The sequence below is a fragment of the Palaemon carinicauda genome, chromosome 5 (assembly GCF_036898095.1).
Source record: "Palaemon carinicauda isolate YSFRI2023 chromosome 5, ASM3689809v2, whole genome shotgun sequence".
Lineage (NCBI taxonomy): Eukaryota > Metazoa > Arthropoda > Malacostraca > Decapoda > Palaemonidae > Palaemon > Palaemon carinicauda.
In genome coordinates, this window is record NC_090729.1 from 109,322,648 (window position 1) to 109,343,305 (window position 20,658).

Below are 20,658 nucleotides of genomic sequence, written 5' to 3' on the forward strand. Positions count from 1 at the left end.
ATTAACGACGATATAGTAGAGTTTTTTTTTTTTTTAACAAACTTTATTACCAATTTATTTTCATTAGTGGAACGAAAACTTGCCTGTTAGTGATCACATACTTCCAAGGTTGATATGAATAAATGACTTTCGTAATATGATCTTTTTTTTTTCCATTTACAAGGGTATTTTTGGGAAAATGAATAACAAATTTATAAATGAAATTCCCTTACTGCAATCATCCTTTTTAATAACATGTAATAATTTAGAAACCTAACCATTCATTCGAGAATAGTAATAGTTTTCCACAATTTGCTTTGCGATTTAAAATATCTGATCATAAGATAGATTATACAGTTCTTGTTTAAAAGTGGTAGTTGTTTTAACACTTCTGGTTAGAAATGTTGATAATGGACAGATTTTTTCTTCTTATTTTACCTAATGGGATAGCATAGTAAAGTTTAGCCCTTTTACTGGTAATATGCGTATAGGTATTTATTTTTTTTACCAATATGTCTTGGTAGTTACAAGAAATCTTCATGAATTAATTTAAGGGGAAAAGGTCCAGTTGAGTTGTAACTTGAGGAATTAGGAAAATTCTCTTAAGTGAGAAGTTATTTATTTCCCCAGTTCCCAACTGATGACATATCTAATGACGGGCAATAAATCCAAAAGATTTATATTTTTAGTCAGTTTTTCTTCCAAGGAGCACTTGCATATAGTTTCAGTTACAAATATTTTATACTTTTTTTTTAGTTGACTGTTTATCTTGAACTTGTAAAAGTGACAAGATAACTTAAAACCAACAACTTTTGATACTTTTTTGGTTGCCTGTTTATCTTGTGTATTATAAGAGTGACAAGATAACTTAAAACCAACCACTTTTTATACATTTTTGGTTGCCTGTTTATCTTGTGTATTATAAGAGTGACAAGATAACTTAAAAACCAACCACTTTTTATCCTTTTTTGGTGCTTGTTTATCTTGTAACTTATAAAAGGGACGAGATAACTTAAAACCAACCACTTTTTATACTTTTTTGGTTGCCTGTTTATCTTGTAACTTATAAAAGTGGCAAGATAACTTAAAACCAACCCCTATTTATGCTTTTTTGGTTGCCTGTTTATCTTGTAACTTATCAAAGTGACAGGATAACTTAAAACCAACCACTTTTTATAATTATTTGGTTGCCTGTTTATCTTGTATATTATAAAAGTGACAAGATAACTTAAAACCAACCACTTTTTATACTTTTTTGGTTGCCTGTTTATCTTTTAACTTATAAAAGTGACAAGATAACTTAAAACCAACCACTATTTATGCTTTTTTGGTTGCCTGTTTATCTTGTAACTTATAAAAGTGACAAGATAACTTAAAACCCCACCACTTAAATTACATTTATTTTAAATGATTACTTTTTCCTAACTGTTATCTTCTACTGTTTTCAGCTATCTTTGTACGCTCCACAAGTGAAGAGTCGAGCGCATAGTTCTTAAAAAAAAAAACATTAAATATTCCAGAACTAAATGCAAAGTGGCAACTTTGTGTAAGTCACTTTAGATTGCTCTTATTTTCTTTATTGGTGATGTGGTCCTGCACATATGACTTCAAATTTGGGAAGGTTTCAAATTCAATTTTCCAAGTTGGTTCCAAATGTTAGATGATGGAAAAGTATCAAATACGTGTTTTAATTTTTAGAATTATGGCTTAAATATTATAATTTCACAAAAAAAAAATGTATATTGAATGAACAATTTGTATTTTGTTACCCATTTGGTTAATTATCACACACTTTTTAGCGTAGCACTTAAGAAATTTTGGTTGTATAATTTTCTTTAACCAACGCACGACGTTTCTTTTCTCCATTATTCTACAAATAGAAATGCATGATGCACAATATTAACCGGACATAAAACACACACAAAGAACCTCATTTGATTGCTAGATGAAATGCATTTCCTGTCTGATGTCAATCACTGATGGAATGTTTCTTAATTACCTTTCAAGCAAAGCATGTTTAAATGAGATCTCTAAGTTGTTTATTCACAGCCGATATTTGCATTGGTGAACAGTTTATTTACTATAGTACATTTTAACAATGAAATATTAGTATCATATTATTTTACTTGAGTGTTAATGAATTAATCAAACTGTTTTGGGGTTAATGGATGAATCAAACTGTTAGGAGAACATTTCATCGTAAAATTTATCAAATATTGAAGCACTCGTGTTATGGCTGCGGAGAATTGTAGAGTTTAGCAGAAACTTCCGACCTAATTCATGCACGTAGCGAATGAATGTCTTAATTCCCTTATGGACAGCTAGCTTATATTCATTCCGCACAAGAACTTGTGCTGCCTTATGTGCAAATTTATCTGAAGTAGAAGCATAATATCCTCGGAATATAGATAACGGATAACGACTCGAGGTGAAAATTCGATTATCAATCGATTTGCTTCTGCAATGGGATTCATCAATATTGAAAATAGACTCGTATAATTTTCTATCTTATTTCACATTCGTTCTAAGATTTGCTTTAATTTAGATTAGATTAAATAATTGGATAATTTAATATATATAAAATTTCATTAAAAGATTAAACTACCATTAATGAACTACAGTATTGGTCATTAGTGCAAAGACCATATCACCTTATAGCGTTCTGGCTGTTTTAATTGCTTCTTTTTCTTTTAGATTTAGTAATAAACTTTTCTTTAGTTTTTGGTTACTGGTCTTCCAACCTACCGACCAGAAATAGATATGTAAGTTTTCTTTCTATTATAGCATAGTGGTTTTTGGTGTGTTTAACTTTCATATTTTTTTTTTCTTTTTGGATTTTGTGTATTGCTCATTTTGGGTGTGCATACGTATATTGGCTTAGCTGCATGATATAAATTCATCGTCATTGTTGCACCTTATTTTTTTTTTTTTTTCAATATAACATTTGAGATTTTTTTACTAATTTACTTTGTATATATGCTTGTCTATATACCTGCCAGACTATGTATGTATGTATATATGTATATATATATATATATATATATATATATATATATATATATATACAGTATATATATATATATATATATATATATATATATATATATATATATACAGTATATATAAATTTGGGGTGAGCAACTTGGTCTTAATTTATCGCCCATTAAGATTTTATTGTCAATAGTTTCTCTTCGTCAGTTACAAGTGCGCGCGCATATATATATATATATATATATATATATATATATATATATATATATATATAATTTATATATATATATATATATATATATATATATGTATATATATATGTATATTTGTTGATGCTTAACCATATAAATACACGCGCGATTATATAACACGGCTATTCATGAATATTGGCACAAGTACACTTAACCACACATGTTAACCAGACCTGACATTAGCCAATTCCCAATTATCCTGAGTACTCTCTGTCTTTCATAGCTGAAATGCCATTCGTTACATTAGGCTTACAGTGCGCATGCCTTTTTTTTTTTTTTTTTTTTTTTTTTTTTTTTTTTTTTTTTTTTTTTTTTTTTTGCAATTGATTGAACTTTACTGGTGTGATTTCTTTGTTTTTTCTCATTGAGTAGAAATTTTAAATTGGTGATCTAGAATAATTTAGCTACCGTGTTATAAGAAATGTTAATTCATTTACTTTGTAGGTTTGCAAACTTATTTATTGGCCTAAAATCTCTTTAAATAATAATGTATAATCTGTTATTATATTGCCCATCGAATACTGGGTTTTATAAATACTTTGACATTATACAACATTTTGTTATTAGCTTGAATTTTTTCATAGTAGTTATTTCCATTAGACGTTTTCGGATGTTCATTTTTAACATATTTTGTATTATAATTAAGGTCTTGATTACATACAGTAGGTGTAAGTGCTACACAATTCCTAATTGTATTTTTAGTAAGACTTAGGCCTATAAAGTTCCCTATTTATTATGTGAAAATATGTCGTTTAAGCATGACACTTGATACGAGAGAGAGAGAGAGAGAGAGAGAGAGAGAGAGAGAGAGAGAGAGAGAGAGAGAGAGAGAGAGAGAGAGTTCATTTTTATTTGGCATTCTACTTTAATAGACTAAAAATTGCTGCTTTCATTTATCTATAATGTTTTCAGTTTTATGCTAGTATTTTCTATTTCAAAAGGCGTTTGATTTTATCATTTTAAGTATTTATCAGTCCAGTTGACATTTTTTTTTCATATATAGACTTCTTTGACATATAAACTATCAGTCTAATTTGTGGATAAGTTTACTTATATCTCATCAAAAATTTCGTTAACTTTTTTATATTACAAAATTTTTTCTTACATCTCATTAAAAATTTCGTTAATTTTTTTTCTATATAACCTTTTTATAAATATAAATTTCCATTCTGATTTATCGGTATGTTTACTTCCATCTTTTTCATATTTTCATAAACGTTGTTAATTTTTATTTAGGACACGGATTCTCCAGCATTCTTATTTCTTTAGTAGAATTCCTTCTTTCAATGTTAGGTGTTGCTTCAATTTTTTTTTCTGAGGGTTATCATTTGTTCTAAGATTCGAACCATTTTACCTGATGCAATGTGGTTAAATCTGGTGCCCATGGGGTTCTAAGTGGTTTAACTCGAACTTTGTTGTAATTTTATTTTATAATTAAACTCAATAGCCCCCAATAGGGTCGGTAACCTCTACGTCCTTGTGAGGTGCAGATGATGATAACTCTTGTGGGTAGGCGAGGATGTTAGATAATCTCCGTGCTTACAGGTCTACCCGCCGAGTATTCATCAATCATGGCTTGTTTCTCCGTGGTGTATGTGTATATATATATATGTATTTAAGTATGTAAATTATATATAAATACACACATATATATGTATATATATATAATGTGTGTATATATATATGTATTTAAGTATATATATGTATAAATATACACACATATATGTGTATATATATTTTATATATATATATGTGTGTGTATATTTCTATATATATACATATATATATGCACATATATACATATATATATGTGTGTATATATATATATATATATATATATATATATATATATATATATATATATTAATGTGTCAATCCCTATGACTTTGTCGTGAATTTTTCTTCGGCCGCTCATGAGCGACATGTATCACCTTTAAAATATACTTTAATTACTTTTTCAACATAGATGAATCAAAATCCTGCAATTTGGCAATGGTTCCAAAGGTACCTGCCAATTTCCAATACCCCCAATCCTCCCTTAATGTTCCTAAAAAGACTTATTAAAATATCTCTTACGAATGTTTCACATAACATTCTGTTTGCATGTAGGGTAACGATGTGGTTTGTACACCTTTTTTTGTTGTCTTTAGCTTTGTTAACCATTAGACACCCATTACCTTTGAAACTGGAGTTCTTGGAGATTGCATATCTTATTTCCTTGGATGTAACTTTCTTGGGTTAGAGCGGAGGAATGTTCTTGTATGCATTTAGTGAACTTGTACCTGTCGTGTAGTGTCCCGCATGGTATACCCAACGCAACGAAATAAGACCGTTGGTTTGAAATGGATTATCTCACTGTTGCCATCTCTCTCTCTCTCTCTCTCTCTCTCTCTCTCTCTCTCTCTCTCTCTCTCTCTCTCTCTCTCTCTCTCTCTTGCTGTGCCATGTCTCCACAAATTACCGACCCTTACTCCTTGTCTATCTTCCTTCCTTTTTCATATCTGTTTTGCCATGTATCCACTAATTACGGGCTCTTACTCCCTGTCTCCCTTCCTTTCTCTTCTTGGCTATGCCATGTCTCCACAAATTACCGACCTTACTCACTGTCTCTCTCTCTTCCTTTCTCTTTTATGTTTCTATATAAATTGGTGTATTTACGAAATAATTTCTCACTCTCTCTCTCTCTCTCTCTCTCTCTCTCTCTCTCTCTCTCTCTCTCTCTCTCTCTCTCTTTGCCTTTTTCATAAGAAGTACCTGTTCACGTTGCAGATAACTGCTTTAGTTTGACTGTGAAGGTGGCCATATGGCGAGCCTGAAGCTGGGGAAAAAGGCACCCCCCTCCCTCCCGCTTTTATGACACGTTTAGGATTAGGGAACCTTTATACAGAAATCACGCTTTGAATTTTACCTCAATGGTGGTGTGGAAGAAAAGTTAAAGTAATTTCGAATACTATTCTGGAAAGATACAATTTATATAGAATCACACACACAGAGAGAGAGAGAGAGAGAGAGAGAGAGAGAGAGAGAGAGAGAGAGAGAGAGAGAGAGAGAGAGAGAGAGAGAGTGTGGAGCAGGGTTAGAGAAAGAAGGAAGGTCAGTGATCAGTGGAGATATGGCATAAATAGAGGAGGACACTCCAAAATCAAAGCATTGTTCTCTTGTCTGGGGTAGTGCCATAACCTCTGTTCCACTATCTTGGGTTCGAGTTCTCTTGCTTGAGAGTACACTCAGACACATTATTCTATCTACTTTATTTCATTCCTTATTTCCTTTCCTCACCGGGCTATTTTTCCGCACTTGGGCTTATAACATCATGCTTTTCCAACTAGGTTTATAGCTTAGATGATGATGATAATAATAATAATAATAATAATCTGGAAAACAGGAAGCGGGAACAGGTTTAAAGTACTGTAGAGGGCCAAATAGTGGGTGCAGCCTGGGACCATGGGAACATTGCAAAGACCCTATTGTAATGCTCTCAATTAACCGTGTGAGGGTGTATTTAATTTTGTCCATGCCTAAGAAGTTATATTTTGTAGTTTGAGGATAAACAAGATTACACAAATATTTATACGTGGAAGATTTCAAAATTTTTGTAGCAGAGGATGATTTGGTATTATTATTATTATTATTATTATTATTATTATTACTCGCTAAGCTACAGCCTTAGTTGGAAAAGCAGGATGCTATAATGCCAGGTTCCCAATAGGGAAAATACCCCATTGAGGAAAGGAAACAAGGAAAAATAAAATATTTTAAGAACAGTAAAAGCACTAAAATAAATAGTTTCTTTATAAACTACAAAAACTTTAACAAAACAAGAGCAAGAGGAATTCAAATAGTGTGCCCGAGTGTACCCTCAAGCAAGAGAACTCTAACCCAAGACAGCGGAAGACCATATTACAGAACGCATATTGATCATCCCTGGTGGTAGCTTGCCTTCCCCGAAAGGTCTTGTTTGTGCCTTAAGGCTTAAATACACGTTCAAAAAAATCGTCAAAATTTTGCATCAAAATTTTTATATCAAAATTTTGCATCAAAATTTTGATGCAAAATTTGATCGTGTGTAGGACGTGTTGATGTCAAAACGTCCTACACACGATCAAATTTTGCATCAAAATTTTGATATCAAAATTTTGATATCAAAATAAATTTGACGATTTTTTTGAACGTGTATGGGCCCTTTTAGTCTATTTATTGTTTGGATTACGGAAAACGCTTTGTGAATTATTAGGAATATCTTACCAAAAGGTCTGTCTTAATATAAGCGACAATTAATTAAGGTAGATTATGGTAGATAAAGAAATATAATTTTTGTGAAGAAAAAAAAAACGTTGTGGTGTGGATTGTTCAGACAAGGAAGGCAACAAAGCCTTATGGATCATTTCTCTAGAGTTTGATAACTAACCATTTTCGCTAAAGAATTAATAGTTTTTATTTGTTAGCAGGATTACAAAGAATTGACGTGATTTTTATGAGTAATAAAGGTGGTCCTCGGTACTAGCAAGTAAAGTGATTAGGTTTTGGGAAAGATACGAATGTTGCTTTAGGCGATAGGGCCATTGAGGGCCTAGGCTTCTTAGTCTTGGTGGAGGTTAGTGATATTCTATCGCTTGTGGGTTCAAGGTTATTTATTTTACTTTACTAATTAGTATATATACTGCTTCCAGAAAGTGATTTATCAAATATAATGCTTTCTGGCCTGATTGGTAACGTCTCTGCCTGGTGTTTCCCAGTCGGGGGTTCGAGTCCCGCTCAGGCTCGTTAGTGCCATTAGTGTCTGCAACCTTACCATCCTTGTAAGCTAAGGTTGGAGGGTTTGGGGAGCCTATAGGTCTATCTCCTGAGTTATCAGCAGCCACTGCCTGGCCCTCCCTGGTTCTAGCTTGGGTGGAGAGGAGGCTTGGGCGCTGATCATATATTATACGGTCAGTCTCTAGGGCATTGTCTTGATTGCTAGGGCAATGTCACTGTCCCTTGCCTCTGCCATTCATGAGCGACCTTTTAACCTTTCGTTCTATTTGGGTTGGTAAGAAATATCTCGGTACCTATATTTTCTATGCAAATTTTTAGAGGTAGTAGTTTTCCCCTTCCCACCAGTAGTAATTATATTCAGACCACTGTTAGGAAATTATCTGTAAGTCATGTTCTAATAGGAAATTTACCCCCCCCCCCCTCATTCTTGATGCTTCAGTCTCTAGTATTAAAGCGTGCCAATCATTTTGGTGTCACTATCCACTTAATGCTATGGTGCCTTAACTCCACGCCATCTTGTATCATGAATCTTCAAGTGTAAAACTGCGTTTAAAGGTTTAAAGGTTGCTCATGAATGGCAGAGGCAAGGGACAGTAACATCGCCCTATCAAAAAGGACAATGCCCTAGAGACTAACCATATATACATATGATGAGCACCCAAGCCCCCTTTCTACCCAAGCTGAGACCAAGGAGGGCCAGGCAATAGCTGCTGATGACTCAGCATATAGACTATAGACTCCCCAAACTCCCCATCCTTAGCTGACAAGGATAGTGAGGTTGCAGCGACCAATGAAACCAAAGCACCAGCCACCCGTTCAGATACTACCACTAGAGAGTTATTGGATCCTTTGACTGGCCAGACAGTATTACATTGGATCCTTCTCTCTGGTTACGGTTCACTTTCCCTTTACCTACTTACACACCGAATAGACTGGCCTATTCTTTACATATTCTCCTCTGTCCTCATACACCTGACATCAAACTATTCTTCTTCACCCAAGGGGTTAACTATTACACTGTTATTATTCAGTGGGCACTTTCTTCTTGGTAAGCAGCTCTTCTAGGAGAAGGTCACTCCAAAATCAAAATCAAACCATTGTCTGTACCATGGTTTTCCACTGCCTTGGGTTAGAGTTCTCTTGCTTGAGGGTACACTCGAGTACACTAATCTGTCTTATATTCTCTTCCTCTTGTTTTGTTAAAGTCTTTTTTTTATAGTTTATATAGAAGCTTATTTTAATGTTACTGTTCTTGAAATATTTTAGTTTTCCTTGTTTCCTTGCACTGGGCTATTTTCCCTGTTGGATCCCCTGGACTTATAGCATTCTGCTTTTCCAACTAGGGTTGTAGCTTAGCAAGTAATAATAATAATAATAATAATAATAATAATAATAATAATAACAACGAGTTTGAGCGGGACTCCAACCCCAATCTGGCGTTCACTAGTCAAGGATGTTAACACGTCGCCAACCACAAACCTCTTGTGGTACAAGAGGGTTCAAGAAACAACCTCTTCATATGAAATATATTGGAGGCATTAGCAGTATATTTAATTGCGAAAGGCAACTTGAAGATGTTTAGTCTTCGAAGCTCAATGAAGTTGCGTTGTTGAACTTCACAAGAAATCTAATTACTATAGCGTGCCAATTTTATTGCTGACTTTTTATTACATTACGAATTTAATTTCGTCCTGTGAAATTCGTTTTCATCAGTTTCTCTGATGAATTGCCATAAGTAAGTCTTACTCCAGACGAACTGATAAGTCGGGTGTTTCATTATTGATAAAGATTATTATGAATCGTCATCATCATCATCTCCTCATACGCCTGTTGACGCAAAGGACCTCGGCTAGATTTCGCCAGTCGTCTCTATCTTGACCTTTTAATTTAATACTTCTTCATTCATCATCTCCTACTTCGCGCTTCATTGTCTTCAACCATATAGGCCTTGGTTTTCCAACTCTTCTAGTGCCTTGTGGAGCCCAACTGAACGTTTGGTGAACTAATCTCTCTTGGGAAGTGCGAAGAGCATGCCCGGAACATTTCCATGTACCCCTCATCATGATTTTGAATATGTTACTGAATAATATAAATGAAGCTTTGCAATATAAGCAACATATTATGGGGAGCTGAATGTTTTTTAACACGAATTTTACGGGTGCGTTTTGAATTAATAATTCAGTGATCAGGTGAATGGAAGTTTGAATACTGACAAATTTTTGGATGTTCATCAAAGAGGATATTTGAGAGTGGGGAATACATTAAGCACCAACGTGAACTTTATTTAATTAGAATTAACGGGGATGGGTAATAATTTTTTCAAAGAATTGTAAGCTCATACTGGATTACTACACATTTTGAGTATATTAGATTTCCTGGTTTTTATTTCTTCATCAATTTTGTGACGTAAATAACGATAAATATCTTTATCGCATTTATATATATATATATATATATATATATATATATATATATATGTATATATATATATATGTATATATATATATATATGTATATATATATATATATATATATGTATATATATATATGTATATATATGTATATATATATATGTATATATATATATATATGTATATATATATATATATGTATATATATATATGTATATATATATATATATATATGTATATATATATATATGTATATATATATATATATATATATATATATATATATATATATATATATATATATATATATGTATATATATATATATATATATATATATATGTATATATATATATATATATATATATATATATATGTATATATATATATATATATATATATATATGTATATATATATATATATATATATATATATGTATATATATATATATATATATATATATGTATATATATATATATATATATATATATGTATATATATATATATATATATATATATATATATATGTATATATATATATATATATATATATATATATATATATATATATATATATATATATATGTATATATATATATATATATATATATATATATGTATATATATATATATATATATATATGTATATATATATATATATATATATATATATATATATATATATATGTATATATATATATATATATATATATATATATATATATATATATATATATATATATATGTATATATATATATATATATATATATATATGTATATATATATATATATATATGTATATATATATATATATATATATATATATATATATATATATATATATATATATATATATATATATATATATATATTTATATATATAATCAATCTTATGGGACTGAAGACCAAAGGAATAACCTGAATAATATGCTTGAAAATCAAGTTAGACTTTTACTTACCAGCTATTAAAGTATTTCTTCACGCTCGTTCATTACGCTCTGTTAGCGTTGCAAACGTTGACTTTGTTCCCTAGATTTTGCTTCCTATTCCGCATAATTATGATAGGGAAGTCTGACCAATTTAATTCTTTACCGTTACTACTACTTGTGTGTGTGTGTGTGGGGGGGGGGGGGGGTTGGCTCCTTGCGAGGTTGGGGAGGAAACACCATAAGATAATGTCGGTTCTATTTGTTAGTAATCTTGGGTGCAAGGTAAGACTTTATTTGAAGTTTGTATTTTATATGTGAAACCCAACGTTCGTAAAATATCTAATTTTGATTGATTATTTTCTTGTAGTTAGTTTATTTCCTTTCCTCGCTGGGCTAATTTTCCCTGTTATAGCCCTTGGGCTTATCATATCTTGCTTTTCCAACTATCGTAGGGTTGTAGCTTAGGTAATGATAATAATAATAATAATAATAATAATAATAATAATAATAATAATACAGACAAGGAGTCCGTCTCGGTTGATGACGAATAAGTTGCCCTTTCCTTGATCATTGCCGCAACACTTTATAATGTAACATACATAATAAATATGCATAAGAATCATTACGCTACTATATATAGATACACATAAGTACATAGGGGTTCATTTATTTTGCATGCGACATTCATAATAAATGGGATACATCATACATACTGTAGTTCAGCATTAGTGCAGGAATAAAAAAATATACGGAATGTTAGTTAATGTAACCATCTCTTATTGTATTTATCTACAATACTTAGATTAACACTGTATGATAATTCGGGCCGAAAATAACCTAATATTTCACTAAACGCTAGATAATCATATCCGTGCTTGTTGTTTAAATTACATATTATGCTATTTAAATCACATATTTAAATAAATGTCTAACGTAACTGAATCAGGGATCGGGTTCGCTCATTTCAGGTAAACGATTTTAATTTTTTACTGTAAAAAGCCCTCGACATATATTATTTCCAATATTTCCGTTGTTTACCTTTTTCATCCTTGCTTTTCCAATCTTTTCCCTCCAAGCATTCCAGTCCTTTGAGTGAGGTAGCGATCTCAATATCCGACTTTGATTACCTCCAAGATATATTGAACATCAAACGAAAGCTCGCACAATCGCCCAATCATGTTTTGAAGTATTTTCCAAAAATTCTTCAGACACAGACTTCGGGGAAACAGCGCAGTTAGCAACAGCTTTTTCAAAGGGATGAAGGTTGTGGGGGGGGGTTAGTTCTGATGCTATGGTTACAGATACTAGAAAAGGAGGAAATATGAAGCGATTAATTTACATAAGCTGGCGTTGCCATGGCAATGGTCATCAACGCCATATACATTTGTACCATTCTTGTAACTTGACTGTAAGTCGAGAGTTCAGTGGCTATATGGAATTGATGGGGATGTAATCAGATAGAATTGCAATACTTTATATAATTTATTATACATAAAAGTTTTACAATAGTAATCAGTGTCTGAACAGTAATCAGTTTCTGAAGTTATTTACTGATTGGTGGCTTTAAAGGTTAGGAAGAGAAAGAATAAATATGCAGAGGGTGAAAAAAAAATTGCTTTTATTCTTGTCGTAGAACCTGGCCGTATTGTAGCATCCATTATAATACCATATCTGAGAGAGAGAGAGAGAGAGAGAGAGAGAGAGAGAGAGAGAGAGAGAGAGAGAGAGAGAGAGAGAGAGAGAGAGAGAGAGAGCGAGCAGTAGTAGCAACATTTAAGAGTTGTGTCCAATCATTGCTTTACTTTGTGGTAGTGTTAAGTCTCCAACTCTTTAACAATATTCACCAAAACATTCTAGTAACGTTGAAAATGTTGTGTTGATGCACATAAACTTATAGACGCCAATGATTCGAACAGCTTCGTAGCAACTGTACGTGTTGATCTTAATTGGTGGGCCAAAGATACAGCTTAATAAGTAGGTTCTTAATGTCTATCACGAGTAAGTACACAAGATACGTGGAATACAAAAGAACATAACTTATCAGCTACAGAGACGAAGACGAACAGACAGTGCATCATGGCAACAACAGATAGGTGTTGTCAATGCTGAATCAGTGTTGTCATATCATATTACAAAGATTACAGGAAATAATATACTGACATGCAACGTCTGAAATAATATTTGAAAGTACATAATACAGTAAAAAATACATACAATAGGCAGTGAAATGAGTCTTTTCATGTCCCTACATCTTCCTCCCCTCCACACTCGTAGTGCATTCTAGAGCGGACTCCTTTTCCATGAGTCTTTTGGAACGACTTGGGTTTCAATGGAGGAATAATGACTAAGGAATCTCTTTCTAGGTCCTGGACCAGGGACAGGGAGAGAGGGATCACTTATAGTGGGTGGCACTAGGAGAAGGAAATGGCGATTATGCTACCACACGGGACTAATAGGGAGACGAATTTGATATTCTCTCTATTTTCCATAGCCCATGATGATGCCAACTTTGTCCCAATGATGAGAGGGCAGGTCTAGAATCCGAACTTGCTGTAAGACACTCAACTTGGGCAGGGAGCGAGCATGCTGGTTATACTGGGTCTTTACCTGCTCGTAGCGGGCGGCAGCACAGTGGTCACAGTCTTCTGTCTTGACCTACCACTCCTTGGAAAATGCTTTTGGAAGAGTAGGGATACATGACCCGAGAGGTCGGCCATACAGGATCTTTGGCAGGGGAGCATCCTGTATATTAAGAGTATTCCTGAGCTCCAGCAAGCAATAGTCAAAATCTTCCCAGTCAATGTTGCCAGACGGGGCTGTTTTCAGGATGAGGTGCTGAATTGACATCACAATGGCTTCAGTGTGACCATTTGATTGCGGGTAGTGGGGTGAGGTTACCATGTGTCAAACTCCCCATATTTTCATAAAATCTTTGAACTGTGTGCTAGTGAATTGTGGCCCTTCATCTAAGGCAAAAAGGAACACCAACTTCACGGAAGTAGCAACAGAAGATCCTGATGCTATTAGGAGCAGTAGTATTACCTTTTCAGGGGAAAAAGACAAGCCTTCCTGAGAAGCGATCGATGACACGAGGAAAGACTTCCCTGCAACAACAAAGAAGTCGGTCGAGACGAATTCAAAGTTGTCACTCATGAGAGGTTCGGTGCTGCTGAGATGGCTGCAATGTCTGACATGCCTCCCAAGCTCTGACTGTGTTGGGGATGTTAGAGTCAATGCCAGGCCAGAAAACTGACAGCCTTGCACTGCGCTTGGTTGCTTCCACACCTCTATGGTTGTCGTGCAAATGGGACAAGGTTCAGCGATGAAGGGTGCAGGAATTACAACTCTTGGTCTATACAGGCCAGGGTACCATCAACGTAGATATCTGCACATACTGTAGTTTCCAGTGTGGGAGTAAATAATTGTGAAGGTCATATGTGTTGCAAGTAAATCTTGATATTACTCAATTGCTCGTATGAAAGAGTAATGTTCATCATGGTTATAACAGTTCAGAGATGAGCAGCTGAGTTTTCGTCCTCCTGTGTGGGGCTCGAGACAATGCGTCTGGAACTTTAACAGTTAGGAGATGAGCAGCTGAAGAAGCACCAGAAATTGCATCCTCCTGTGTGGAATAGATGACTGGGGCTCAAGACAATGTGTCCGGAACACTGAGCAACTTAACCGCACACCACACAGCTGTAAAGATGTAAGGCGAGATCTTCTACTTGAGGCGTTAGAGACATAATTTTTCGATGGCATCCAGCGCACAACTGTTCGGAATAGGTATGAGGGGATGATGATTTGTCATCACAGTAAAGTGCTGTAAGCCAGCTAAATATAGCCTACACTATGATATTGCCCAGAAAAAACAGCTAGCATCTGGAGCTTGATAGTGACATAGCGTGTCTCTGCATTGGTGAGAAAACAAGAACCACACTGTACTAAATGCAGGTGTCCATTACCATGGTCCTGCAGGAGAGCATATCCAATAAAGTCGAGGTGTGAAGCATCCGTCTGAAGAGCGTAGAACTGATGGACTGGTGAAAGCTAACTTGACGCATTGAAATGCTTCATCATGGTCGGAGGTCTAGACATATGATCTCTTGGGATTCATCAGGGGGAATAGAGGTTGGGCTGCAATGGAGATGTCAGTCGTAAATTCCAATAACTGGTTTCCTGAGTGCTTGTATCCATAGAAGTGACCACAAATTTGTCCATGTTAAATGTGATCCCGAACTTGAGGCACTTTTCGAGCACTTCATGGAAACGATGAAGGTGTGTAATGAAGTCTTCGTTGTAGAGGAGGAGGAGGTCTATCACCTGAAGACAGTTTGGACACCTTGAAGGGCCATTATCATTTCACAGGTGGAAGGCGTCTCCATTAGCTGCGAAGCCCATCGGTCCTCTGCAATGTATGAACTGACCATATGTCGTAATAAAGGTGGTTGAATGTTTGTTCTGCCAGTTCCAACTGCCAATACCCGTAAAGAGCATCAGGCGGGTGAAGTAACAAGCCTTCGGGTCCACACTACTAGTGTTTGTGTAAGGGGGGGGGGGGGTGAAGGGTGGGCTGAATGATAAAACCTGGCTGTTGGTCCTTGAAAGCAAATGGAATTTATCTTTGGGTGTGGATGGCAAAAGGCACTGCACCTTCCATTAGGTGGATTCTTACGGAGGGACCAGTCATTGGCTTGAGAGGAGCGGTCTTCAAATCTTCTTTCGAGACCAACATAACTTGGAGAAAGTATTCCTTGGCTGCTGAAGGTGATGTGGTTGTAGAGACGGGTACCTCCTTGCATCTATTTACCTGTTTGACTTCTAAAATAGGTTTGGGGAAGTCTGGAGATATTATGGCCAGTTCTAGGCAATGACCATTGGACAGGAAGAGGAAATTCCACATTTTCATGAACTTGAATCCAGGTAGACAGGATTGCTTGCCTAGGGTGAGGTTAGTTTTTAATATAGCAAGAGGAGGAGACATCAGAGATCCATCTGCGACGCTCCTGGAAATACCCATGGTGGCAAGGTGTTGCTTTCCGATAACAGTGATGCCAACACCTGTGTCAGGTAACATCAAGATGTGAGACTTGATATCACCAGATGACAAGAGGACACAGATTTGGGCATCTTGGAAATGGTGGAAGGCGATCCTAAGCGACGACGGCTAGTCCGTGAATCTTGTTGTTTGTTGAAGACTGAAGAGGCACCACTGTTGCTTCATGACTATTTTTCTTGCTATCCTTACAGCATTTATCCATGTGTCCAATACACTGACAATGGTGGCACTGGTCTTTGCTGGCAGGACACTTGACTGTCCTGGACCAATGACCAACACGGTCACAGTTATTGCAGGTAATGTTGGCAGCAGGGCATTTAGGTTCATGCTGATGAACACAGTACAGACATAAAGCAGCTGGCTTTCAGGATTTTCACGAAGGTGGAGGCTTTTCGCTTGACTTCTTACTTCTCTTGTAGGAGGAAACGGCACACAACTGCAGAACTTGCAGTTTTAGCTGCCACATACGATAGACAGGCAGTGACAAGATCTTGCATCTTTTCATGTACCTACAACAATTGTGAATTTATGTTGTGAATATCTTTCAAGACTTAAAGGATCACTAGATTGCTTGTAGTCAGCCATTTGCAGTGAAATATGTTATCAAGTCAAGAGTTTATGTCAGTTTTCAATGCTTATTTGTGTTTGCTCTCGGTAGCCTAAAGTGTTTTGTTTGTGCTTTAATCTTAACACACTTTATTTTTTATGATGAACATTTTACAATAAGTTTATTTATTGACATTACCATACAGTTGTGAAAAACCATACTAAATTGTATACAATTTACAACCATCCCACTTTATTTTATAATAGTTCCAAAATAAACAGGGCTTCTTTGTAAATGAACATGCAAATTTATTTCTCGGTCTGTGAAGATTTCTTATCATTTAAAGAATGTAAAATTAAGATAGATGGCTAATAACAAGTTTTTTTACTTTTGGTACAGGATGTGGAGGAAGCAGCGGCGGCGAGTCGGGCTACGTTTCGCCTTACCTAAGCACAGAGCGAGGAGGTTTGGTGACCTTGGGACCCTCCTTACTCCTAACACGAGCAACTATTGCCCAGTACGACACGAAACGTACCATTACGACAGTCGTAGCCCCGAAATCATCCTTCGACGAGAACCGCGTCAGGATACAAGTGCCAGCCGCTGCAGCAGCGGGCGGTGTGGCACCGAGCAGGGGCATTATGGCTTCGACGGCAGGGGGAAGCATAGGAGCGGAAGTGTCCGTAACAAGGACTGGCCAGTCACAAGGAGGAGTCCTGGAGAGGTCCGAAAGATCGGTGACAACGGACAAAACGGTGCCTACCTATTCCTTGAGAACCAACGATCAAGAATTGTCTTCGTCTCCGAGGACACGCCTTGAACCAGAGCCTCGATCACCCGTGCCTTCCCATGTGTCGTCACCGGAGCATCCCCGAAAGCCCTCGCCAAATAGAAATCCTCGTTTCGTTTAGCCATTTTATTGACTATGCTGAATTTCAGCAAATATTAGTTCAGTGAAGATATTTAAAGGACAACTCTGAAAAAAGAAAAACATTTATTCAGTGATTCTTTTGTCAGTGAAGCACCGGTACCAAGCGTGTTTCTTTATATGTTATAAAAGATGAAAGGTTAAAATTAAATCTCCCTCGCGTTGGATGAAGTGCTCTTTTTAGTGCCGAGTGAAGTGGTCAGCAATAATAATGGAAATGACTGCACTGGTCTGAAGGACTTGAGAACAATTTGGCCTCTTTAGCCTCGACAGGCTTTTTACATTTATTATTCCGCAGTGTCTTGCATTATGTAAATATTAAAACTTAGCACATACTTTCCATCGTAAAATACCTCCGAACTCATGAAATTCCCATACATACATTTTTTTCTGAATCTCTATCGAAGATCTTAGAAATGTTCTTATTTTCTGTGTAAGAGATTGATCTGTAAGTTTTATGTTTAATGAATGTCACTGCACGGAGAGTATCTTTTCATTTTTTATTTTAAAACCTCTTATAAACAAGTGACTGTAGCCACGATTACCGACTTTCTGTGAGCAAATTCTAAGGGAGAAATCGTAGCGGATTCAGTGGGGATTCAAAACAACTATGCTTTTCAAAAGTGTTTATAGGTTACGAAACACGTGGAAAGTAAAATGTGTTTTTTTTTAAAGAGGCATTCATAAACGAACTAAATAATTTAGTTCTACCTCCAGAATCATTATTTTCTGTGTTATTAAATACTTCCATTTCATATGACTTGGATAAGTGATTTTGCCGTAGGAGGTAAGACACTCTGTTAAAAAACTGCTTTTCTCTTATTTTCCTCCTATCTGTATATGGGTAATATACAGTGATGGAGTGTTGCTTGATGGCCACGTTCAAGATATGATGATGACGAATTGTTAAATTGTTTATTCCACCTAAATGCAAAACTATTGATTAATCAGAAATTATCTGGCAATGCCATTTATTTGTACTCTAGTACTATTTGGCCATTAGTTGTTGAATCTAAAACTACAATATTGCATATTGCTGAATAATTACTGATAAAACTTGGAATGATGATGATAAACGATACGAAGTAAAATGTATTACAATTTAATTCTTAGGTCTAATTGAATTTACAGAAATACCAAGATGCCGATTGAGATAATTTCAATTTCTAATATATGTACTATTTCTTGCAGAATCTTTTAAATTCAAATTTCAATCTAATTCACCGGTATATTTGGAATTGTCCAACTTTTAAATTTAAATTGCGATATAATTCATCAGTATATTTGGTATAGTCCACCTTTTAAATTTAAATTGCAATATAATTCATAGGTATATTTTGAATAATCCAACTTTTAAATTTAAATTGCAGTATAATTCATCGGTATACTTGGAATTGTTCAACTTTAAAATTTAAATTGCAATATAATTCATCGGTAAATTTGGAATTATCATGCGTTGTAACAGAGTAGGGAACCCGTGACGAGAAATACTGAACCATTAGATTTGTCCTTTATGGTTTTATGGAATTCTATGTTTCTCCCAACATGTTTCAAGCCTCTGAACTCCATCTAAGAGAGAGGTTTCAATTTAAATGGCCGTTGTTAAAATGTTTAATTATTACATCAATAAATCCTGTTGTGACCAATAATGTGCAAATAAAGACTAAATTTAACCAACGTTACCAAATGTCGCTATGTAAGCTGACCAGAAGTACTATGTAATATTTATATATATATATGTGATGTCTACACGTATGTACGTTTCTTTTCCGTTACATTAAGTGTTCCCCCACACACGCGCGCATGCGCGCAAAGTTTCGGTGAGGACGTACGTGCCAATTGTATATGCTGTGAAATTTGACGTGTATATAATAATAAAGTGTCTTTAGTTCGATGTTATAGAAATTATATAAAAACAAACCCACAAGACAAAGAGGAGTTTCAATTATTGAAGACTAGTTTTATTTGCTACTATAATTTAATTTATAACTATTTTATTTGCTACTATAATTTAATTTATAATATATTCTTAAATCTTTGTATTCCTAATAAGAAAAAATGTTTTAGAATACCACCAATGTGCATTTTAATTTAAAAGAATATCCGATATTCACCTTGCATTAATAGCCCTTATGGTAGTTAATCAATTAATTACAGTATAGTAGTAAATAAAGCTAGGGATGGCTTCGACTCACGGAGGTGCTAACGAACCATAGATCGTATACTAATAATATTTTATTACGAGCGAAATTGGGCCTAAAGAATATGACTCCGCCTAAGGCCTGTTTTTTTTTTTCTCTCTAGCAGCCCTGTAGGCACAGTCAGTTGAATTTTCTTGAGGATTAATTACTATTGCTTAATTATACATATTTAAGATTCTGCGCCTAATGTTAATATTCATTGTCATATTTAGCATTCATGTATATTGTATATATATAAGAGGGAATAAATGTATCCATATGTATTTTGTGTTATCCTTTTCCTAACGCATTGTATTTAATATAACTTCAGGAGTTGAGAGGGGATAATCATTATAATCAAGGAGTTGAGAGGGGATAATCATTATAATCATGGAGAAATGTAATTGACAAGAATTTTAAAACTAGCTTATAATCATTATAATCATGAAGTGTAGTTAAAAGAAAAATTCAAAACTAGCTCATAATCATTATAATCATGAAGAAATGTGGTTAAAAAAAATTTCAAAAATAGATCATAATCATTATAATCATGAAGAAATGTGGTTAAAAAAATTTCAAAACTAGCTCATAATCATTATAATCATGAAATGTAATTAACAAAAAATTCAAA

At 34.5% G+C, this 20,658-nt stretch overlaps 1 protein-coding gene across 1 annotated transcript in view; it reads left to right on the forward strand.

Annotated features, from left to right (window-relative positions):
- LOC137641067 (serine-rich adhesin for platelets-like) overlaps positions 1–20,311 on the forward strand; it is a 40,027-nt gene extending 19,716 nt beyond the window's left edge. Inside the window, exon 6 of the mRNA XM_068373514.1 lies at positions 17,319–20,311. Within this exon, the coding sequence (XP_068229615.1) occupies positions 17,319–17,830 (512 nt within the window). The 3' untranslated portion in view covers positions 17,831–20,311. The remainder of the gene's footprint in view (positions 1–17,318) is intronic.
- The last annotated feature ends 347 nt before the right edge of the window (positions 20,312–20,658 follow it).